This window comes from Plectropomus leopardus, chromosome 1 (genome assembly GCF_026936395.1).
Source record: "Plectropomus leopardus strain MGB_pleo_1.0 chromosome 1, ASM2693639v1, whole genome shotgun sequence".
Lineage (NCBI taxonomy): Eukaryota > Metazoa > Chordata > Actinopteri > Perciformes > Serranidae > Plectropomus > Plectropomus leopardus.
Window position 1 is genome coordinate 41,082,150 of NC_142176.1, and position 20,269 is coordinate 41,102,418.

The 20,269-nt window shown below is 42.4% G+C and overlaps 1 protein-coding gene across 5 annotated transcripts in view; it reads right to left on the bottom strand.

The window, feature by feature from the left end:
• Window positions 1–20,269, bottom strand: part of cemip (cell migration inducing hyaluronidase 1) — a 143,197-nt gene that overhangs the window by 58,888 nt on the left and 64,040 nt on the right. For all 5 annotated transcript variants that reach the window (XM_042484707.2, XM_088081197.1, XM_042484725.2 and 2 more), the window contains 5 exons: window positions 19,149–19,270; window positions 18,655–18,802; window positions 14,210–14,401; window positions 5,314–5,483; window positions 4,408–4,617 (listed from right to left, as the gene is read on the bottom strand). In XM_042484707.2, the coding sequence (XP_042340641.1) occupies window positions 4,408–4,617; window positions 5,314–5,483; window positions 14,210–14,401; window positions 18,655–18,802; window positions 19,149–19,270 (842 nt within the window). The remainder of the gene's footprint in view (window positions 1–4,407; window positions 4,618–5,313; window positions 5,484–14,209; window positions 14,402–18,654; window positions 18,803–19,148; window positions 19,271–20,269) is intronic.

Consider the following 20,269-nt stretch of genomic DNA (forward strand, 5'->3'; position numbering starts at 1 on the left):
AACTGCCGAGGCAGATGAACCAGAGAGGAACAGACAGAACGTAGGTCGGGTCCAGGCAGAGTTGGACAGCCAGCGGGTACGTTTGCACACACAGAGACATTGTCAGAGTCTCTGATCCACAGGAAATTACAAGTAAGCAGATGGAAAAACTCACACTGTAGAGCCGTTGTCGGAAGACACCAAACAGCCAAGAGGAGAGGCAGACAAAAACCAGGAAGACTGAAGTAGAACCCATAGTTGGGAACAGAAGGCTGAGGTAATTTGCGGGATTAGGACAAGGCAGACAGGTCAGAGGCAGGGGAGGTTGACAATGGGAGATTAGTCCAAAGGTGAGTGCTGGAAAGTCTTGCAGGAGAAGACAAAGAACAGTCTGGTAATGAGTCTGTGGACAGGGCAGGCTTATGTACTGGCTTGATTGGTGATGAGATTCAGCTGGAAGCCCAGGAGAGAGTGGTGATCTGATGAGGTAGAGGATGAGCGGTAGAGGATGATGAGGGATCCCTCAGGTGGGAGTGGCTGGGCGGTGGGGTAAGGTGGAGGCAGGGTGAGTGGAAAATTACTAAGGCACAGGTGAAGAGAGGAGTAGTCTGTGACATGTTTAACCTCGGGGAGTCACTGCAGCCAGCCAAGACAGAGTCTTTATCATTAAACGACTAAGACATGATGTGGTAATCGGTGAGCTTTTAAATGTGCTTGTAGGTTGATTTTGCTACCTACAGACAGAACCGGGCCAGTTGTTTCAACAACAATGGAATCTTTTGTATTTCCATCTTTGGAGTGACACTGTGGAATAGTCTGAACAGGGAACTCCAAGAATGTCCAAACAATATCCAGTTTAAACAAGAGGATTTAAAAAAAAACGATCTTCAAAAAAATAATAAAATAAAATGAAGCTTAACACTCCCATAGAAGGAGAAGTGATTAATTAATGTATGATGGTAAATATATATGAATGTGCCCTCATACAAATATAATGGCAAGCATAACGTAACTAACATGTTAGGATAAAAGCAAGCCAAGTAGACACATAAATCTGAAAAAAAATTGCAAAATAATAAGTAGGGATATTGGCATCTAACATTTAAACAGTATATACAAAAACACTTGCAGATTGTGCTCCATGGAGAGCAAAACAAAGCAGATGGAAGAGGGTTGTGAGACACGTCTTCCACCTGCGTTGTATCGGACGAAATGGTGGATTCATGCCTGATAACTTTATAAACTAACTGAGCTGCACCTGAACAAGGCCAGCAGATAGCACTAAACTACACAAAATACAAGAGATATACTGTGCACAACTGAATTTACTAGTTATGTGAGTGACATGTAGAAGAGGCAGAATACTTCCCACCTGTTATTTCTAAGATGTCAAACTAACAAGAACCCCAAAATTATGAGAGAAAGGTGTGATGTAGAGTAAGTGTTTCACTTCAGTCACTTATAAGCATCCTTAAATACAAGAAGGATAACTTCTGAAATTGGTCTGAGGAACAATCTTGCTGTACCATCTTTGATGACCTTTACTTCGATCTTCATACTTTTCCATCATCACTGGAACGAGTATTTATGAACAGGCCAGCAGTTTCTCTTGGCCTGTTTGTCTTGCAGTAGGACAGCATCACCTTCCTGCATGTTTCGCCTTACATTCTCTATTTGCGGAGTCCTTGCACACCAGTGACATATTCCTGTTTCAAACATTCCCAGAAGGTCTTTGCCAGGCTGTGGACTTTTTGTCACTGATGTCTGAAGAGGTCTTTGTCACTGAACATGCCTCTAGTACTTCAATATGTATTGCCCTTGAGGTCATACATGTAAAGATGACTGCCCACCACTTGTTCTGTACGTCGTTCTGTGTAGGCAATCAGGTCTGCCATCCTTTGTTCATTTTTTCCACGTAACTTGTGACAGGTCACGCAGTTAAGGATTCTGCTGCTGATAGATCGCTTTCCTTCAATGACCCAAAACTTGGCAGCTCATACTGCTCCTTCTGTAAGGTGCCAGCCTTAGCGATGAACCTGCTCATGAAAATGTCTGATTAGCAGTGTGGTAATGTGTTGTTTGCTGGGAACAAGTACTGGATAGGTTTCATCAGATGTGATTTCTAATTTTGTAAGACGACCCCCAACTCTGAGGAAGCCATGCAAAGTCCATGACAGGGCAGAGTCTGCTGAGAGGGCTTTGCTTGGGAGCAGGCTTTCCAGCTTGAATGCAACTTATCTCTTCATCATAGACTTCTCTGATTGAGTTCAAAGGTGTCCGCAGGCCACTGACTGTCTTGCATGTAAGTGAGGAAAGCAGCTCCAGTTAACCAAGACAAGAGAGCCAGCTACTGGCAAAGTCAGCTGGGTTCAGATCAGTGGGAACATAATTCCATTGGCTCAATTGTGTAGACCGCCTGATGTGCTCGACTCAGGTATGCACATAAACATAGAATCGTCTTGACTCATTGGATATGTAGCCAAGCACCACTTCACTATCAGAGAAGAACTTGACCTCATCCACTTAAGCTTAAGCAAACTTCTCTAAAATGACATCTACTAATTTGACTGCCTGCACAGCTGCTCAAGCCTGGGAAATTTGAGAACAGGTTTCGGGGCCAGTTTTACCTTGCAAAAAAGAAATCCTACTTCACTCTCTCCCTCTGCATTTGTTGGAGATATGCAACAGCTGTTACTGCTTTGGTGGACATGTCGCAGAAGATACACATCTCTTTCTTCCGAGGAAGTGAAGCATACATCCTGGGAATCTTTAGTCCCTGAAGATCCTGGAGCAAGTTCTTCCAGTTTAGCTACTCTTCCTGTAGCCTATTTACTGGCATCAATGGTAAGTTCTTACAGAATTGCGCGGCCCTGAATGCTGACCAGTGCAGCAAATCCTAGGGGGTCAAACAAGCTGTTGACAGACGACAGCATGCTTCATCGTGTGAAGGGCCTTTCTCTATCCGCTGCACGAAAGTTAAGTGTGCCTGTAGACAGATCACATGAGACCTGGACTGTGTTGAAAAGAAGGGGAATCTCAACCGATGTCAAGCTCTTGTAGGCCTTTAGCAAGGTCTTCCACCGGGAAGGCTCTCATGACTTTGGGGTTGTTGGATGCTATTATGTGAAGTCTGAGGACTGACATAGCCAACATATCTTGCGTTCTCTTCAACACATCAACTGTTTTCTTTGTGCGGAAATGATTTTAATAGGTCATCCACGTATAAGTGACGCACCACAAAATGACTTGCTTCAGTGCCAAATTCCTTCTCTTCCTGGCAGTCCTCTTTAACCCACAGGTGGCCACTGTGGGTGAGGGACAGCTGGGTGGACTTTCATGCAAAACTCTACTACTCCTCCATCAAGCTTATGGTCACAAAACCACAAGAATCAAAGGTAGTCACCATGATCTTCTCTGACTACGAAGTTGTGCAACATCTGCTGAATGTCAGATATTATCACAACTGGTTCTCTCCTAAAGAGAACAAGAACCCCAATCAGACTATTTTTGAGATCTTGACGCCAAAGCTGCACATTGTATAGTGTTATGTGTTGCACTGCGCACTTGAGTCAAGCCCAACTCTGCTCTGCCCCAGTTTTTGGGGTATTTAGATCCCAAAGACAAGTACCAGCTCTCTTGGTCATTATTCAATGTAGGCACAGGCTCGGCATGCCTATTGCTGAATATTTTCATCATGAAATCCACAGAGTGGTCCTTTTTCTCTGTTTTTTTCAAGAGTTTCAGTGAGTTACACTGCTTGGCACGGGAGCTGACACTGTAACACAGCTGCTTCAGGACCTATTTCAGGATGTCTTTCAGACAGCAGAAATACTGCTGCAGCAGCTGGCTCCAAGGCTGAAGAGGCTGAGGGGCACTTTCAGAGAGCTGATTGAGCCAGAGCAGGGGTTAGCCGTATGTCTGAGGTTAGACCATACTACTTTCATTTGAGTAAAGTCCTATTTGTTTGTTAATAGCTCCAGCTGGGCGCAGGGCGCATTTGGTTCATTCATATTACTAGACAGGCGTTGGATGCCAGTTGCCTATCTTGATCTTTTAATGAGGTTCATTTTTGTTATACTGTCCTTCATATGCAGATAAAAGGGATGTACAATTCAGTACAATTCCCTCAGTTTCTGTTAATTTCTTTTGGTTGGATGACTATGAGAAATTTGAGTTATGTTTTTGGAACTGTTGTTATGGCCGAGTTAGTTTGTTGTGGCTGGGATAGAAGGAAGAGTATTATGTTTGGTGACTGAACAATAAGATAAGTTTTTTAGACTGATCTCTGCAACAATATTGTAATGGTGTCCATTAGGGTTGGATGCTTTTTAGTGTGCATGACACAGACTATAGAAATCAATCAATGCATCAATACATCACCTCACAACATAACAAAAACCTAAACTCAAACTAAGATTCTCAACTGACCAGCAGTCCATTGGAGCTGTGGATGGTTACACAGCGGGAAAAGGAGTGGTGGATGGATAGATCGCTGATAGTAGTTGGGGGGTCGTAGTTTCCCCTCTCATCCACATCACCATTCATATGGAAATGGATAGGATAATGTCCCATTGTCTGCTGACCCATGTGCTGTAGCTCAACCCCTGATATATGAACTGCCTTGAAGCCTCGCTCGACCTAAAAATGAAAAATGACAGGGGATACATGTCAGTCACTCCTACAGGGTAATTAGGTTAGGGTTAGGTCAGGTTATTGCATCATATAAGAAAACATAACATCTATAATTGTAATCATTGGGTAGAACAAAAAGGGATACTGAAATGCAGGGATGTGAAGCTATTTAACAGCAGGTGTCTGTGAATAAAAGATATCAAATTAAAAGAAAGAAAGGGGGGTGAAGGCAAAAGGAGGGATGTAGAGAGAAGAGTTGCACAAAGTATATGTAAAAAGATCAAGGGCAAGGGTGAAATGAGAGACAGAAGAGAACACATACAAAGAAGCAAAGGTGGCAGTTGGGGGGGGGGGTGTTTATTCCTACTGGGACTACAGTCCAATGACATGATGGTTAATACCATCACTATACTACTGTGACAAGTTACTTGTGGTTCCTAAAGTGTTGACATTCCATGTGCCTTACAGCCTGAGTTTCAGCCTTTTCCTGCTGCCCGGCTGATAATTTACCTGTCCTAAACATCTAACCATGCAGCTCCATGTAGTTTTTTTTCGCAGTGCCAGGTCTGGCTCTCGGAAAAGGCACCAGTTTCCCAGAGCAGGTCATTACTCAGTCCTTGTTCCCAGGCATCATTGGATGATCCCTAGCAGAAATCACCTGGTTCTGCTCTGGAAATGGCATGGTAAGTAAGTTGGATGTACCTTCAAATGTCCGCCAAAAGTGTCGAAGTTGAAGAATTTGCAGGCCTCATTGCCATAGCAGCCAGGCTCCATTTCACCATGGACCAGGATGTTACGGCTTAGCAGGCCCACCTCTGCCCTCATATCCACTCCGTCCACTTCCTCACCCATATGGATAAAGCGGGCCGTACCTGCGCACACACACACACACACACACACACACACACACACACACACACACACACAGACACACACACACACACACACACACACACACACACACCTCAGCTGAAGGGCTCAACAGTTAAACATTACAAAACATACAATACAGAGACTGTTAAGCACTTATCTACTTATAGTGACAGTGTGGTCTAAATAGGTATGCCCCTTGAAAGTCATTTTTTAAACATAGTTTAAAAAATGAAATTAAAATTTGTCCTTGATCTTGCTAAATCTTTGGAGTTAAAGGATAAGTTGATTAAAATCACCAGCTACTATAAAAATTCCATCTGGTTGCTCAGGCATGTTGCTGCTGGTGACATCATCATCAGGCTCTACTTTCTATGGAAACTTAGGAAGGCTAAATTCCAGAGCAGGATCCTGGTTAACTTCTACAGAGGAGCAATAGAAAGCACACTGACTGGAAACATCATGAACTGGCATGGTTCATGCACGGCCCAGGACAGAAGGGCTCTACAGCAGGTGATTAAAACTGCTCAGAACATCACTGGTTCCCATCTACAGAGCATGAGTGACATTGGTGAAGTGAGGTGTCTGTACAGAGACCGGAGGATTCTGAATGACAGCAGCCACACCAGCCACAGTCTGTTTACCCTGCTGCCATCTGGGAAAAGATATAGAAGTGTCAGCTGCTGAACCATCAGACTACTTCTCCTTTGATGCCAAAAGATGTAGCAGGAGTCAGGGACAATTTTTATTTTTAATTTTTAATTTAACTAAGTTTAAAAAATTACAAATAAATCAACCTTGTACTTTGACAGACTTAAGGGAATGATTGGGATTCCCTTAACAGTTGAAGATGTTAAGGAAACCCTTTCAGCTTCCGACAGTGATGCTGCCATCATGATTGAGGAAGAGATTGCCCTGCGTCACCTGTAAGATGTGCCCAATGCCTTTATGAACCTAATGGGGCTATTGTTTACGCTGAACCTTGACTATCCAAAGGGCTTGAAATACACCATTTAGGTAATACAACACATGTTCGTGGGATTTGGGTTTGAGGATGGATGCACTGCTAGGGTCCATTCTTTGAAAAACAAGCTTCTCAGTTAGAGGATGGCCCAGGAATATGTTTTAGCATTTATCCTGTGTCCATTGTTTAATGTAGTAAGACAAAAAGACATGCATAACTCTTCTGTGGTTCTGACTGACTGATCTGTATTAATTTTTGGAGGAAAAATGTCTCTAAAAAGACACTGCATTTTTTGTGTAGGAGCAAACCTGAGCAGGGTGAACATTTGAGTAATGTTTGTAGCATGTTGATGTGTGGACTGCTGTTTCTCTTTGGAGTAAATTTGTCTGCAATACACCATCCATGTTATGGTGTTTTGTTTCTTTTTGGAGTATGTTTTCCACTTTCGGACTATTCTCCATTAGGCCGGGCAGAAATATGTCTGTAAGATACTATTTTATGTTTAGCAAACCTGAAAGGGCTACAGTGCATCATAAAAGCCATACATGCACATACACTCAATCACAACACACATGCATGAAGTAAACCTATTTACATAGTTATTGCATGCCCTAAAATAAATATTATGGAGCAATGCCTCAAGTAATAATCAAATGATACAACAGTTAGTTCCGACCAAGCAATTTGATTGGTGGAGAGGCATTCCATGAGTGCTGATATAGGAGTACAACATCAGTTGGACTGTTAACTTTTAACTCTGCATGTATCACTCTGCTTCACAGCTGTTCAAAATTAGTTAATTAGTGTGAGAGTGACAGTGGGATATGTTTATAGCATGGTGTAAGCATAGGTTTTTCCCACATTGACCTTCATCGACTTTAAATTGATTCCGCATCCAAGCCATCAACATGCCTGTTAGACCCCATCACAACTAGGCTATTTTAGGAAGTTTTACCCTTAATTGACAACTCTTTGTTAGATATTATCAATGTGTCTTTATTAACAGGCTATGTACCACAGTCCCTTAAAGTAGCTGCCATTAAACCTGTTCTAAAGAAGCCCACTCTCGATCCAAACGTTTTAGCAAACTATAGACCAATAATGTAACTCCCCTTTATTTCTAAAATCTTTGAGAAAATGGTTACTAATCAACTTTGTGACTTTCTCAAAGATAATAGTTTATTTGATGACTTTCAGTCAGGATTCAAAGTTCATCATAGTACAGAGACGGCACTAGTAACAATTACTAATGACTTGTTGATTGCCTCTGACAAAGGACTGGTCCCTGTATTGATCCTATTAGATCTCAGTGCCGCATTTGACACCACTGACCATCAAATCTTACTGCACAGACTAGAACACTTAATTGGCCTTAAAGGAACAGCACTAAGCTGGTTTAAATCACACTTATCAGATCGTTCCCAGTTTGTTTATATTAATGATCAATTCTCCATGCATACTAAGGTCTGCTTCAGATTGCCACTAGGTTCTGTGCTTGGACCAATCCTTTTCACTTTATATATGCTTCCCCTAGGCAACATTATTCGAAATCATGCTGTAGATTTCCATTGTTATGCTGACGATACGCAATTATATCTATCTATGAAACCAGATGAAACTGATCAGTTATCTAGACTTCAAGCATGTCTTAAGGACATAAAAGCCTGGATGAGCTGCAACTTCTACTAGCCTTCAGTTATCATGCTTCTCTAAATGGAACCATCTTCAAATTTTGGTCCGGGAGGCAGACACTGTTCCCACTTTTAAGGCACCCCATGACCTTCCTCTTTGATAAAGCGTATAATTAGTTAGGATGACATAGGTTTAATCTGCCAGGGGGACTTTCTAAGATACGCTGAGCTCATTTTTCCTTCTCTTGCTCCCTCCATTTGCAAACACTCATGTCTGTTTACTGCATTACGCTAACTCCGTTGCCTCTCCGAAGCATTTGTGCTCCCTTGTTTACTAGTTTTCCCGGATCCTGGCTGCAATCTTGCCTGCGCCTGATCGTGGTGACGGCTGTGCTGATGCTGTGATCCTGCCTTTGGTCGTGCTCATGCTGTGACTGCACTGATACTGTACCTCCGGCTTACCGTGATTGTGGTCTTGGTTTTACCATTGCTGTGGTCCTGTCTGAAGCTGCATCTGTGTTGTGCTCATTGTGCTGATGCAATGATCCTGCTTGACGCAACCTTCTACTGCCATTATTATGTATCATGCCTCCACTATCAATACACGCATGGGACTCCTATCATCTCACAAATATTTGCACGTAACATCACATGCTATCATAAAGTGCATTTAGTAATTTTACTTGTTACTATTGTAATATGACATGCTATTGTTACCGCTGTCGCTGTGCATCTCTCCCCCTCTCTCCCTCCCTCCCTCTCTCTTCCCAGCTCTCTTTCTCTTTCTTTTTTGTCATTATTGTAATTTAATTGTTAATTATGACATCCATTGCATATCTGTCTATCCTGGAAGAGGGATCCCTCCTCAGCCGCTCTTCCTGAGGTTTCTTCCATTTTTTTTCCCCCATTACAGGTTTTTTGGGGGGAATTTTTCCTTAGGCGATGTGAGAGTCTAAGGACAGAGGGATGTCATATGCCGTAAAGCCCTCTGAGACAAACTGTGTTTTGTGATAATGGGCTTTATAAATAAATTTAATTGATTGAATTGATTGAATTGAATTGAATTGAATTTAACTAAATAGGTTCAAACAGCTAGTTGGCGTTGTTCACGTAGCTGTCAGTTGGTCAGGTTGAGGGAGACTGTACATCCATTGGAGTTACTAAAAGTTATGAGGGAAGCCCAGGAGGGGGCAGCTGTGACAGACGGGTTTCGGTAAACTGCCGTTCAAATCAGTAAATCAGCCGTCACAGATGTTAATAGGATGTGCTGTGAGACAGGCACACACTTGTCTGACACTATCCGCAGCCTGAGACTCAAGGTGGGTGGAGATCACGGCAGTGAGTGGACACACGCTGGAGCGACGAACTGTCTGATCAAACTAACTCATCTGACTCACACAAACGGTCTGTTAACAGACAGATTAATGTTCATGATACTAAGCAGCTGGTCTGCGCATAACATGAAGACCGAGCTAACACTGATTAGCAAGCAGCGTGCAGGAAAATGTTAGCGTGTTGCTTGGCAGCTGTCACGTCCAGCCGTTGTGGAACCATTTGTGTTGGCGGAGCCAAAAAAAATCATTTATTAAACAAACAAATCTGTTGTCACTCAAAAAAAAGATGCTTGCAGCCTCGTGCCTACGACCGAATCACAGCTGTGATAATATACAAGCACAACATCACTCCCTCTTGTGTGATATTGCTTGAGTATTGCACATCTTTAAATATTGCACTATAGGTAAATGGGGGGGGGGGGCTTCCTAGTGCTGTGTGTGAGTTTTGAGGTGAGTGTTAAGGAGCCTGATGGAGGTAGGCACGAATGAAATCTTATAGTCTGTCCATAGCAGGGGTAAGTGGGGGTGCATTGTCCATCTTTATTGACAGTCTATGGAGCTAACTGGTGTAACCCTCTGCTGATGTGACACACTCACAGAGTTGCATAGAGCGGAATAAGCATTCAGGGCATGGAGTGGAAATGCTACAGGCACCATTCTTGAGATGACGAGTCAGTGTACCATCAAACTGATATTAAAGCTGTTATTTTAAAGTCCAAAAATATTTCTTACTTTGACTAATGTGTAACTGGATGTTAGCAGACTTACTTTTGAAAGGGGTCATCATAGTGTGCTGACTGGTTTGTTATTTATTAGTTGGGGATGATCTATTGTCAGTGAATGTTTTCAGACCTAAATCTCATGGTGAAAACTAATATGGAAAGATGCAGTTGGGCTTTGTATCACTAGGTAAATGTCAGGATAGATAGGATAATTCTACATTCTTCAACACTGCTCTCGGCCATTTATCCACTCCATACCATTTATTTTCTACACTCAGCATCATTTATGCCATTTAGAACTTTCAGAAGTTCAACATGGAAAAACTCAGGTCTAAGTTATTGGACTCATACTGATAAATAGCCCTGGGCTATCTGTGTCTGTGTCTCTCAGAGCCATCTCCCAGCTCTCAGCTGCCAACTACAAAAACAATGCTGCCTCCCTGTTTGTGCATAACCGTAGGGGCTAGGGAATAGACTTGATTATCACTGCTTGTTCAGAAATGCTGCAGTAAAGTGGCACACAGGCAGGGATTAATGCAGTGGATTACAGTTAGGATTAGACTGACAGGAGCCTCAGGCCCACAAAAATAGGATTTCCACTCTGGATGGCCAAGCACTGTTTGTGACTTCAGAGCACTGAGAACAAAACTAAGGAAGGCTAGGGGCTATATGGACTGATCTTGTGATGCAGCTGAGCAGGAGAATAACGCCAGCAGCTCAGGCAGAGATTTTAAATTAAATCCTGGACTCTTAAATCAACGGCAGAATGCAAACTTGACTTGACTTATGTGTGAATCTGAGGCCAGAAGCAACAGCTATGAGAAGACACGTCATGTCATGTTATTGCTGAGTTTTAGCTGCTGCAGGCACTAAGAGTTTTTCCAAAGACAAAGGCCATTTGAATCATACAGAAGAACACTGAGGGCTGACAAGGCTGCAGCATCTAAGAAAGAAAACAAGTGTCTGAAAATGTATGTGTCCACACTAGCGTGCATGTCAGTGTGTTAATTTGAGTTAGCATGAATGATCACAGGCAGGAACACACATAACTCTAGGATGCAGGCTGAGACTTTCCCTTGGCCCACCAAATCCTCCACTGACTCCCACACACTGCTCTAAACTGTCTCAACCTGGCACATAAACACTCAGTGTTTATGTGCACTCAGTGTTTATGTGCATACACGCACACGCATGCACGCACATACATACACACTCTCGCTAAGAGAAGACACCAGCAGAGATGAGAGAGACCTCAACAGCAACAGCACCAAAGATATGGGGCAGACAATTCAAAATGTCACAGGCTACAAAAGCAGGAGCACCCCTATACGTGAGACCAAGCTGCACACATTTTACGGCCGCTTTGACCTCCTCAATAATAACTCAGCTGTGAAGTCTACTCCCCCTCCAGAGGACCGGCCACTCTCAGTGACCACAGCAGATGTGAGAAAACGACTGCTGAGAGTGAATATAAACAAGTCCGTCGGCCCAGACAACATTCCTGGATGCGTATTAAAAGCTTGTGCTGATCAGCTTGGTAATGTTATAACTGACATATTTAGCATCTCACTCTCACAAGAGACTGTTCCCTCCTGCCTCAAGACAGCCATCATCATTCCTGTACCTAAAAAGTCTGCTGTGTCTCGTCTGAATGACTGCCACCCTGTGGCTCGTACCTCCATCCTGATGAAGTGCTTTGAGAAACTAGTTCTCCAGCACATCAAAGATAGCATCCCTGCCAGCCTGGACCCTCAACCAGTATGCTTTCAGAACCAACAGATCCACAGAGGACACCATATCTACTACTCTTCATTTGGGGAGGAGTGGGGGCTTCCTGATGCTGTGTGTGAGTGTTGAGGTGAGTGTTAAGGAGCCTGATGGAGGTGGCATGAATGAATTCTTATAGTCTGTCCATAGCAGCAGCTGATGTTAAAGTTAATTTTAAGGTCCAAAACTATTTCATGATGTTGATTTAAAGTGTGGTTATCCACATACTTTGAATAATGTTTTGCTGGATGTTCGTGGACTTACTTTTGAAAGGGGTCATCATAGTGTGCTGATTGGTTTGTTATTTATTAGTTGGGGATGATCCATTGTCAGTGAATGTTTTCAGACCTAAATCTCATGGTGAAAACTGATATGGAAAGATGCAGTCCGGCTTTGTGACGGTGTGTGCTCAGCCCCGTCCTGTTCATGCTGTACACCCATGACTGCACTCCCAGTCATCAGGAGAACTATTTTGTGAAGCATGTGGACGACACCACCATCATTGGCCGTATTACAAAAACAATCAGAGTTCATAGGGAGGAAATCAACAATCTTGCAGAGCGGTGCACGGACAACAACCTACTGCTCAACGTCAGTAAAACCAAGGAGCTGATTGTTGATTTTAGAAAGAAGGAGGCAAAGACACACACCCCTGTCTACATCAGCCGAGCTGAGGTGGAGCAGGTGAACAGCTATAGGTTCCTTGGAATCACTATCACTGAGAACCTATCTTGGTCATCACACATCACCACCCAGGATAAAAAAGCATAGAAAAGGCCCTGCTTTCTATGGAAACTTAGGAAGGCTAAATTTCAGAGCAAGATCCTGGTAAACTTCCACAGAGGAGCAATAGAAAGTATACTGACTGGAAACATCACAAACTGGCATGGTTCGTGCACAGCTCAGGATAGGAGGGCTCTACAGCGGGTGATTAAAACTGCCCAGAACATCACTGGTTCCCATCTACAGAGCATCAGTGACACTGGTGAAGTGAGGTGTCTGCACAGTGACCGGAGGATATTGAAAGACAGCAGCCACCCAGACACAGTCTGTTCACCCTGCTGCCATCTAGAAAAAGATACAGAAGTATCCACTGCAGAAGCACCAGACTGCAGAGCAGCTTCTTTCCCCAGGCTGTGAGACAACTCCTGCTTCGACGCCAAAAGAAGTAGCAGGATTTAGGGACAATTTCATTTTTTTCTTAAGCTACATTTTAAAAAAAGACAAATAAATCTACTTTGTACCTCATTTTAAGGATTATAGCTTTTCTCAAGACTTAGTGGCCATTTCAGATCACATTTTGATTGACACCTCCTTCCATCCCTCCTTTGTCAACTTTCTCTCGTCTCCACGACAGCCATGGAGCAAAGCAGAGTCAACGTGGTACAGCCCCATCTGTTCCAGTCATGTGATTGCTGGTATTCGGAAATCCAATCTAATACTCTAAACTAAAATGAGAGCTGTTGAGCCACAGAGCATTCTATTTCTCCATGAATTAACCAACGGTTAAATTCATTACACATTCGTTCCATTTGGTGCTTTGCTGCTCCTTCTCCCCAGACAGAGTGTGCAGAGTGTGCTCTGACACTCTGAGACTGCTTTGCTCTGGATAACCGAATGGTTTATTCCAACAGCTCTCCCAAATTTACGAGCAGCCCAGTTTGTGCCAGAGTGCACTCCAAGTCCAAATGCACCCTCTGAACTTTCAGAATCAGAACTTTTTTCACTCTTCTGGACTCCTTTTCTACATCCTCTCATGTCCGGCTAAGGGCAGACTGAACGTTACAGTGTCTCACTGTTCCCTTTTAAGGTATATATTAGTGGTATTACAAGACAGAGAAGCATTTGCTAGCTGGTTAGCATGCTAATTACAGTAGATATCTTTGCAACAGTATATATTGTAGTCTGTAGACTGTTACTTCTTCACATCTGTTGATAATGTTAATCCATTTTTGGGGGTGTTTTGAACAAAAATTCTGGCCATACACACCAGTGTGCACATTACACATATGGTTTTGGGGAATGATCCATAAAGCCAGTGGTCATTTCAAGGTCTAGTGCCAGCAAGAAAAATATGAGAAAGAGACTCTCCCTTACAACAACAGTTACAGTTATTAAAGGAAGCTCTCCAGTGAAAGCAGCCTGCTTTACATCTCTGGACCAGACTTTAAGCTGTTAGGTAAATGCCTGGTTAGTCTGAGACTCAGTGTGATGCAATGAGTTTAACTGCACTGATAGTAGAGAAATGTTTTCCAAGCAACAGAACCTTCCTCTCCATCCGTACATGGTGTAGGTTGTTGGTTCCCTCACCTTGGACTTTGATCTGGTTTGACGTGCAGGTAGGGCAAGGCAACAAGATGAACTCTTCAGCCTGGTGCATGGAGTAGTCGGTACTGGCCACCACTATCCTATCCCCAGCTCCCCAGCCCTCTGGTTGGTCAGCCAGCTCCAGGATGCTGCTGTTCGACAACATGTCAATGGAAATTGAGGCCTGTGGACGAACTAGAAGAGGAGACAATGAGAGTGAGACCCTGCAAAATGCAGCAAAGCTGACATACTGCTACATCCTCACAGGATTACACATTCACACGAAGGAACACTAGTCTACATTGGAAAGGTCAAACTCCACCTATGCCCACAATGCATGTGTGTAGGGCTGGGAGATTATTCTGATTTTATTTCCAATCCCTATTTTGGCTTTTAAAACAAGATCATTTATATGAAACCACTTTGTGCCACATGACGAGTCTACCAGTCAGTTGGTCCCGTTTTATTTTGTAAATCAAGTGCACCCTTGCTAGTGAGTGTCCTTGGCCCATCCCCCAAAAAATCCAAACAGATGTATCAGCGCGAGGTAAAAACAGTGTTGCCAACTTGGTGACTCCATTGCTATTTTTAGCAACCATCAGGGTAAGCAAGAAATCCAATCAGGTATATTGTGTTGTATTTCATTCCTGTGCATGCTACACAGGACAGTACACCACTCCTCTGCTGAGTCTCTCTGATCTCTCCCTCCCTTGGAGACCGGGTGAGCGGCAGGGAGGACACCCCGACTGAGGCCGTGACCACACAGAGACGGAACCGATCTATTTCTTTTTCGTTTTAAAAAAGGTTTTCTGTAAACACGGAATCATCTCAAGAAATGTGTATGTCCACACAAAACCACTGAAAATGTTGTGGTATATATGCCAGACCTGTAAGTGGCGCTGTAACGCTGCCACAGAAATACACCAAAAACAGAGAATAAGACATGGAGCATGAGCATAAAGCTCATGCAATGTAAACAAACACATGAAGAAGAAGATGGTGGAGAATATGAATCAAACTAGAAAGGAGACGTTTGTGTGGAGCAGAAGATTTTGCTGTAAAATCCATATCACGCTCAGTAGCTTCTGCAGCACGAATGCAACACTGTAATCCACCATTGTTGTTGTTGTTGTTGTTGTTGTTGTTGTTGGCAGGGTTAGCGCATGCGGATTAAGGGAGAGGTGGGTCTATGGCGTCATCGGTTCAGGAAAGATGCGTATGGGTTGTAAACATGGAAATGCAAGGGTGGCGTCTTCAGATTTGTTCAATCACGGACCTGGTTTCAAGAATTTGTGTATTCAGGCTCCCAAAACGCTGGTTCTGTGTGGACGTAATGTCCATATGATAAAAAACTTTTGCAGATACACCTAAACTTGTCTCTGTATGGACATAGCTTCACTGAGAATTGTGTGTTATCGATGCTCCCAGTGTGGAAAGGCAGATAAGAAAACTGATACTACTCGGTTCTAAACTCAAACTAACCAGCAGCAGAACACCAGAGACTCTTTGTGTTCTGTGACTTTTTCTATCAGTTGAGTCTGGTGGGTTTAAGGAGAGCATAACATAAGGGCATCAGTTTCCTGTTGTAAAGGGCTGTTTGACAGCAAGGTAAAACATTAAAAAAGTCTAAATTTAGCATATAGATGTTTATGTGGTACTTTTTTATGTGGCTAGAAAACATTCTGCCCCTGTCCACAGTCGCCAGAAACACTAATTTTACCTCACAGCCCTCGTGCCATTCATATGTTTTGTAAAGGATATAGCTGTTGGATGTAATTCACCAAAGTTCCAAAATGCTTCCATTTCTGTCAAGAGCAACACTTCACCTCACCATTATTCCCTCTCTCCTCTCTCTCTCTCTTTTCATATGTACACCTAAAAATGTCATAGCTTGACGTGGAGGATCACTGACTGACCATCACCATGTGACAACTTTGAAGTGAGATCAGGTTGACTTGACAGTGCTCAGAGGCTCTCTACAGAGGAATCCATCCTTATCAGATGCCCATACCACTACAACCGCCTCCTATGAATGCAAAGCAATACTGGTTCTCCTCACAGTGTCTTGTTGTTGTTTGAGCTCCTCACCCTGTGCCTTAGAGTAAGCCCACACACTGCGAGGAAATCCAAGTTCACTGCTTGTATTCACAATCTCATAGTTTCACTTATGACCCAAAGCTCATTACCGTTTGAGCAGGGCTGCCAACTCTCATGCTTAAGTCTAACACTCTCAGGCTGCCCAATTAATTTTCACGCCAGCAACATGTTGGTTGTCACTTGGACTTTTTATACCAGTACAGAAAGAATTTGTTTTTGGTTTTTTTGGGGGTTTTTTTACATTTGCAAGAGGTAACGGATTTGTTATAGGCAGCTTTTCACAGTGTAGCAGTTCTCTTTATAAGTAAAAGTCCTCCATTCAGAATATAATTTAAGGGAAAGTACTTGAGTATTAATATCAAAATATAGGCTACAGTTCAGATTTCATTTCTGCCAGTTTTTCAGATATTTCCAGCAATTTGTTCTGTATTTTTGCATTTTCTGCCATGGTTTTGGATTCATTTCAGCTGTCAGCGTCCACAGGCATTTTCCACAGGAAATGCGTTTTCTAGTATGATACTAATCATGTTGTCATATTGCTTATAACTAAGGCCCTGTGTCCACCAAAGTGTTTTCTTCCTGCTGAAAATGCCAGGCACTCCTCAAGAAACACCCAGCTAGAGGCGTTTGAGAAAACGTCATAGTGACCAATGTCAATTCAGCTGGTTGGCATAAAATCAAACTGGTTTAAGCTTGTCCACCCAACTGGATGAACTAAACCAAAAATCCACCCAACTCTATGAGAGATGCATAAAGCATGATAGCCAGCGTAGACTAAAATGAGTAAAATTGAGAAAACTGAAAAAATTGAGAGTAAAACATAATTGCTTCGTTAGATGTGTGTCGCTAAAAAAGAGGAAACTACTGAGAGTCTTAATCTTAATCTTGTCTTTAATCTGAGTAATTTCCACAGGTATCAGCAACATGTAGGGAAAATTACAAGCAGACCAAGCTGACCAGTCACAGCTCTTATGTTCCCCACACAGTATCTCTGTGGCTGCCATAGCATGGTGTACCTCTCTCCCTCTCTCTCCATCCTCTCTCTCACAATGCTGTCCAGAGTTACAACACTGACAGACAAAAGACATGCCATTATCTGACGTTTGAAGAGGCGTTTCTGACGTTTCAAGAATTAAATGCTAACTTATTTTTAATTTATCATTTAAGTCTTGACATTGTCTTTATTGAATACACTTCTTTGTGCAACTTTATGAACATCCAATTCAAGATTTTTGAAGTGGTATGCCATCAATTGTGTGAGAATTTGTTAACTATGATAAATCTTAGAATTAGTGGTTGAGCAGGATTGCAATGAGACACATTGTGGGTGTGTGTGGAGTAATCGAAGAGTGATGCAAATGGGTTTTACCCAGAGTCAACCACGTCAACACTCCCTGACACTCTCCACATAACATACAAATACAGACAAGGGACAAGCCCAGACAGAGAGCTGTGATATGTCAGTGTGGTTGGAGCAGTACCTGTGAACTTTGGCTGTGTGCCAGTGTTTCCCTGATATGGGTTCCATACATCCAACTATAGCAGCCTACATACATACAACACACTTTCTTTTTTTATGTTTTTGTGACTATATATATATATATATATATATATATATATATATATATATATATATATATATATATATATATATATATATACATATACAAACCAGGGCTGCCCCTTGAAAGTCAGAGGTTCAAATCATCAGTCAGAGACCCTCTATTGACTGAGATTGCTTCTAGTCGCTCAGCCTTTTCTTTTGATGTTATTGTTTTTTTAGCTGCTGAGTATTCTTGAATTTCATACTTCTCTTTGGAGCTGTGGACATTCAGACAACAGCACAGAAGAAGAGAGAGGATAGAGCTTTTACTTAGAAGTGGTGAATTTGCTGCTCACGGCATCTTAATACAATACAGTTTTTGCATTCTTTTCTTTGATAAATAGTGTTGCCAAAAAAAATGTTGCGCATTATGACCCATTGTCATCGCCTTTAAGTTGTTTAATGACTGTCGCAAATGCCACTGTCACACTGAGGGGTCTGTGGAGCCCATTCAAACTTCAAAACTTTGAATGGAAACAAAACGAACTGTCAAATATTTGTGTTGAACAGCCCAATCCAATTCGACTGGCATTATTATGAGTCGAGTACAGCCCTAGTACAACCATTGACCAGTTTAAGCTTTCTATCCATGCTGTAATTGTGAGGGCCATTCATCTGTTGTGAGTAGTTTCAGATTTGCCGTCTTCTATTTGGCAGAAAAGGCATTTAAGTGGAAAAAATGATGCAGATATTCTCACACATACTTAAATAGCAAACGTACACAGATGACAATAAGTCATGAATGTACCCAGTTTTCCACAAAGAAAGCGAACCCTGTAGTTGTGACAAAGACCATGGGCCTGGTCCTTATTGAGGCAGACAAAACCGTAGCCCTTGTCATTCTTGTGGATCACATCTCCGGTCTGGTTGGCTGGTATGCCATCATGTGTTTCAGCCTGCACACATGTAAGATGAATAACAAAAATGAATGCAGGTTAAAATGCACAAAAACACTGTACATGCTGGGAACACCATCTTCCCTAGCAAACACACCTGTGGACTACATCTCCCACAAGTCATGTGATCTCACGCCATGTGCTTGTCCTGTGACTTCTTTGTGTGTATGTCTTGTGAAATTTTTATCCTATATCCTATCATCCCTTAATCCCCTCATCCCTCAATCCTTATCCGAACATCCTTTCCTCCAGACCACTAATTAATCATGTGCGATAAAACACTCTAAATCTCTCAATGACTGAAATCTATGAATATGTATGTTTGATAAAGTAAGAAGAGATTTACCTGGATGTCAAGTGGACTGCTACACAGTCTGTCTGGGTAGGCCTCGTGCAGGTCAGACACCTTCTCCCAGTCTCCAGATCCCCTCTCATCATCCCTGTCAAACCATTCTGTCCACTCTGCCTCTGTGACACGCACACACATCAGAAGTTCCATATTTGAGAAATCTGTGGGAATCTGTGTCAAGGCTTTGACTTGTAGTCCATTTTGTCTGTCAGAGACCATTTGCAGCTAAGTAACTGAAGGGCTCTCTCCTTCCATCATGGTCCCTAGCTGCCACAGAGTGTGTATCTGTGTGTGTGAGTGTGTGTGTGTGTGTGTGTGTGTGTGTGTGAGAGAGAGTGTGTGAGTGTGTGTGTGTGCATGTGCGTGTGCGTGTGTGTGTGTGTTTGGGGGGGTGTTGGCATCCAGTCATGTAGCCATTAGCTGCAGCACACTGCCTATAGTAAAAGTCACATTCACTCCATTTAAAACCCAAATTCCTAAAAAGTTGGGACACTGTTTTCAGACTTTTTTTGTTTGTTTGTTTCTTTCTTTTTTTGCATAAATATTCACTCCTTCTGAATTTTATGACTGCAACACATTTCTAAAAAGTTGGGTCAGGAGCAACAAAAGACTGGGGAAGTTGTAGAATGCTCAAAAAACACCTGTCATTCTATGGAACATTCTACAGGGGAACAGGTTAATTACTAACAGCTGATAATATTATTATTGGGTGTGAAAGGGGCATCCTCAAAAGGCCCAGCTGTTTGCAGGCAAGGATGGTCTCTTTGTGAAAAACTACATGGGCAAAAAGTTCAACAGTTTGGGAGCAATGTTTCTCTTACCAAATTGCAAGGAATTTAGGAATTTAATTTTCACCATCTACAATCCATAATATCATCAAAAGTTGTAGAGAACCTGGAGAAAGCTCTGCAACATTGTATTCTGTTTTTATTCAAGTTTTAGACAATGTCCAACTTTTTTTGAATTGAATTCTTTAGAGTATTCTGAGTGCCGACTAAAAAATCACTAAAGTAAAAAGAAGTCGTCAGCACTCAACAATAAGCATTTAATACTGTTTATTGATACATGTAGGGCTGACACGCGTCAGTTTTTGTCTGCTTTGTATCAATAAACAGTAT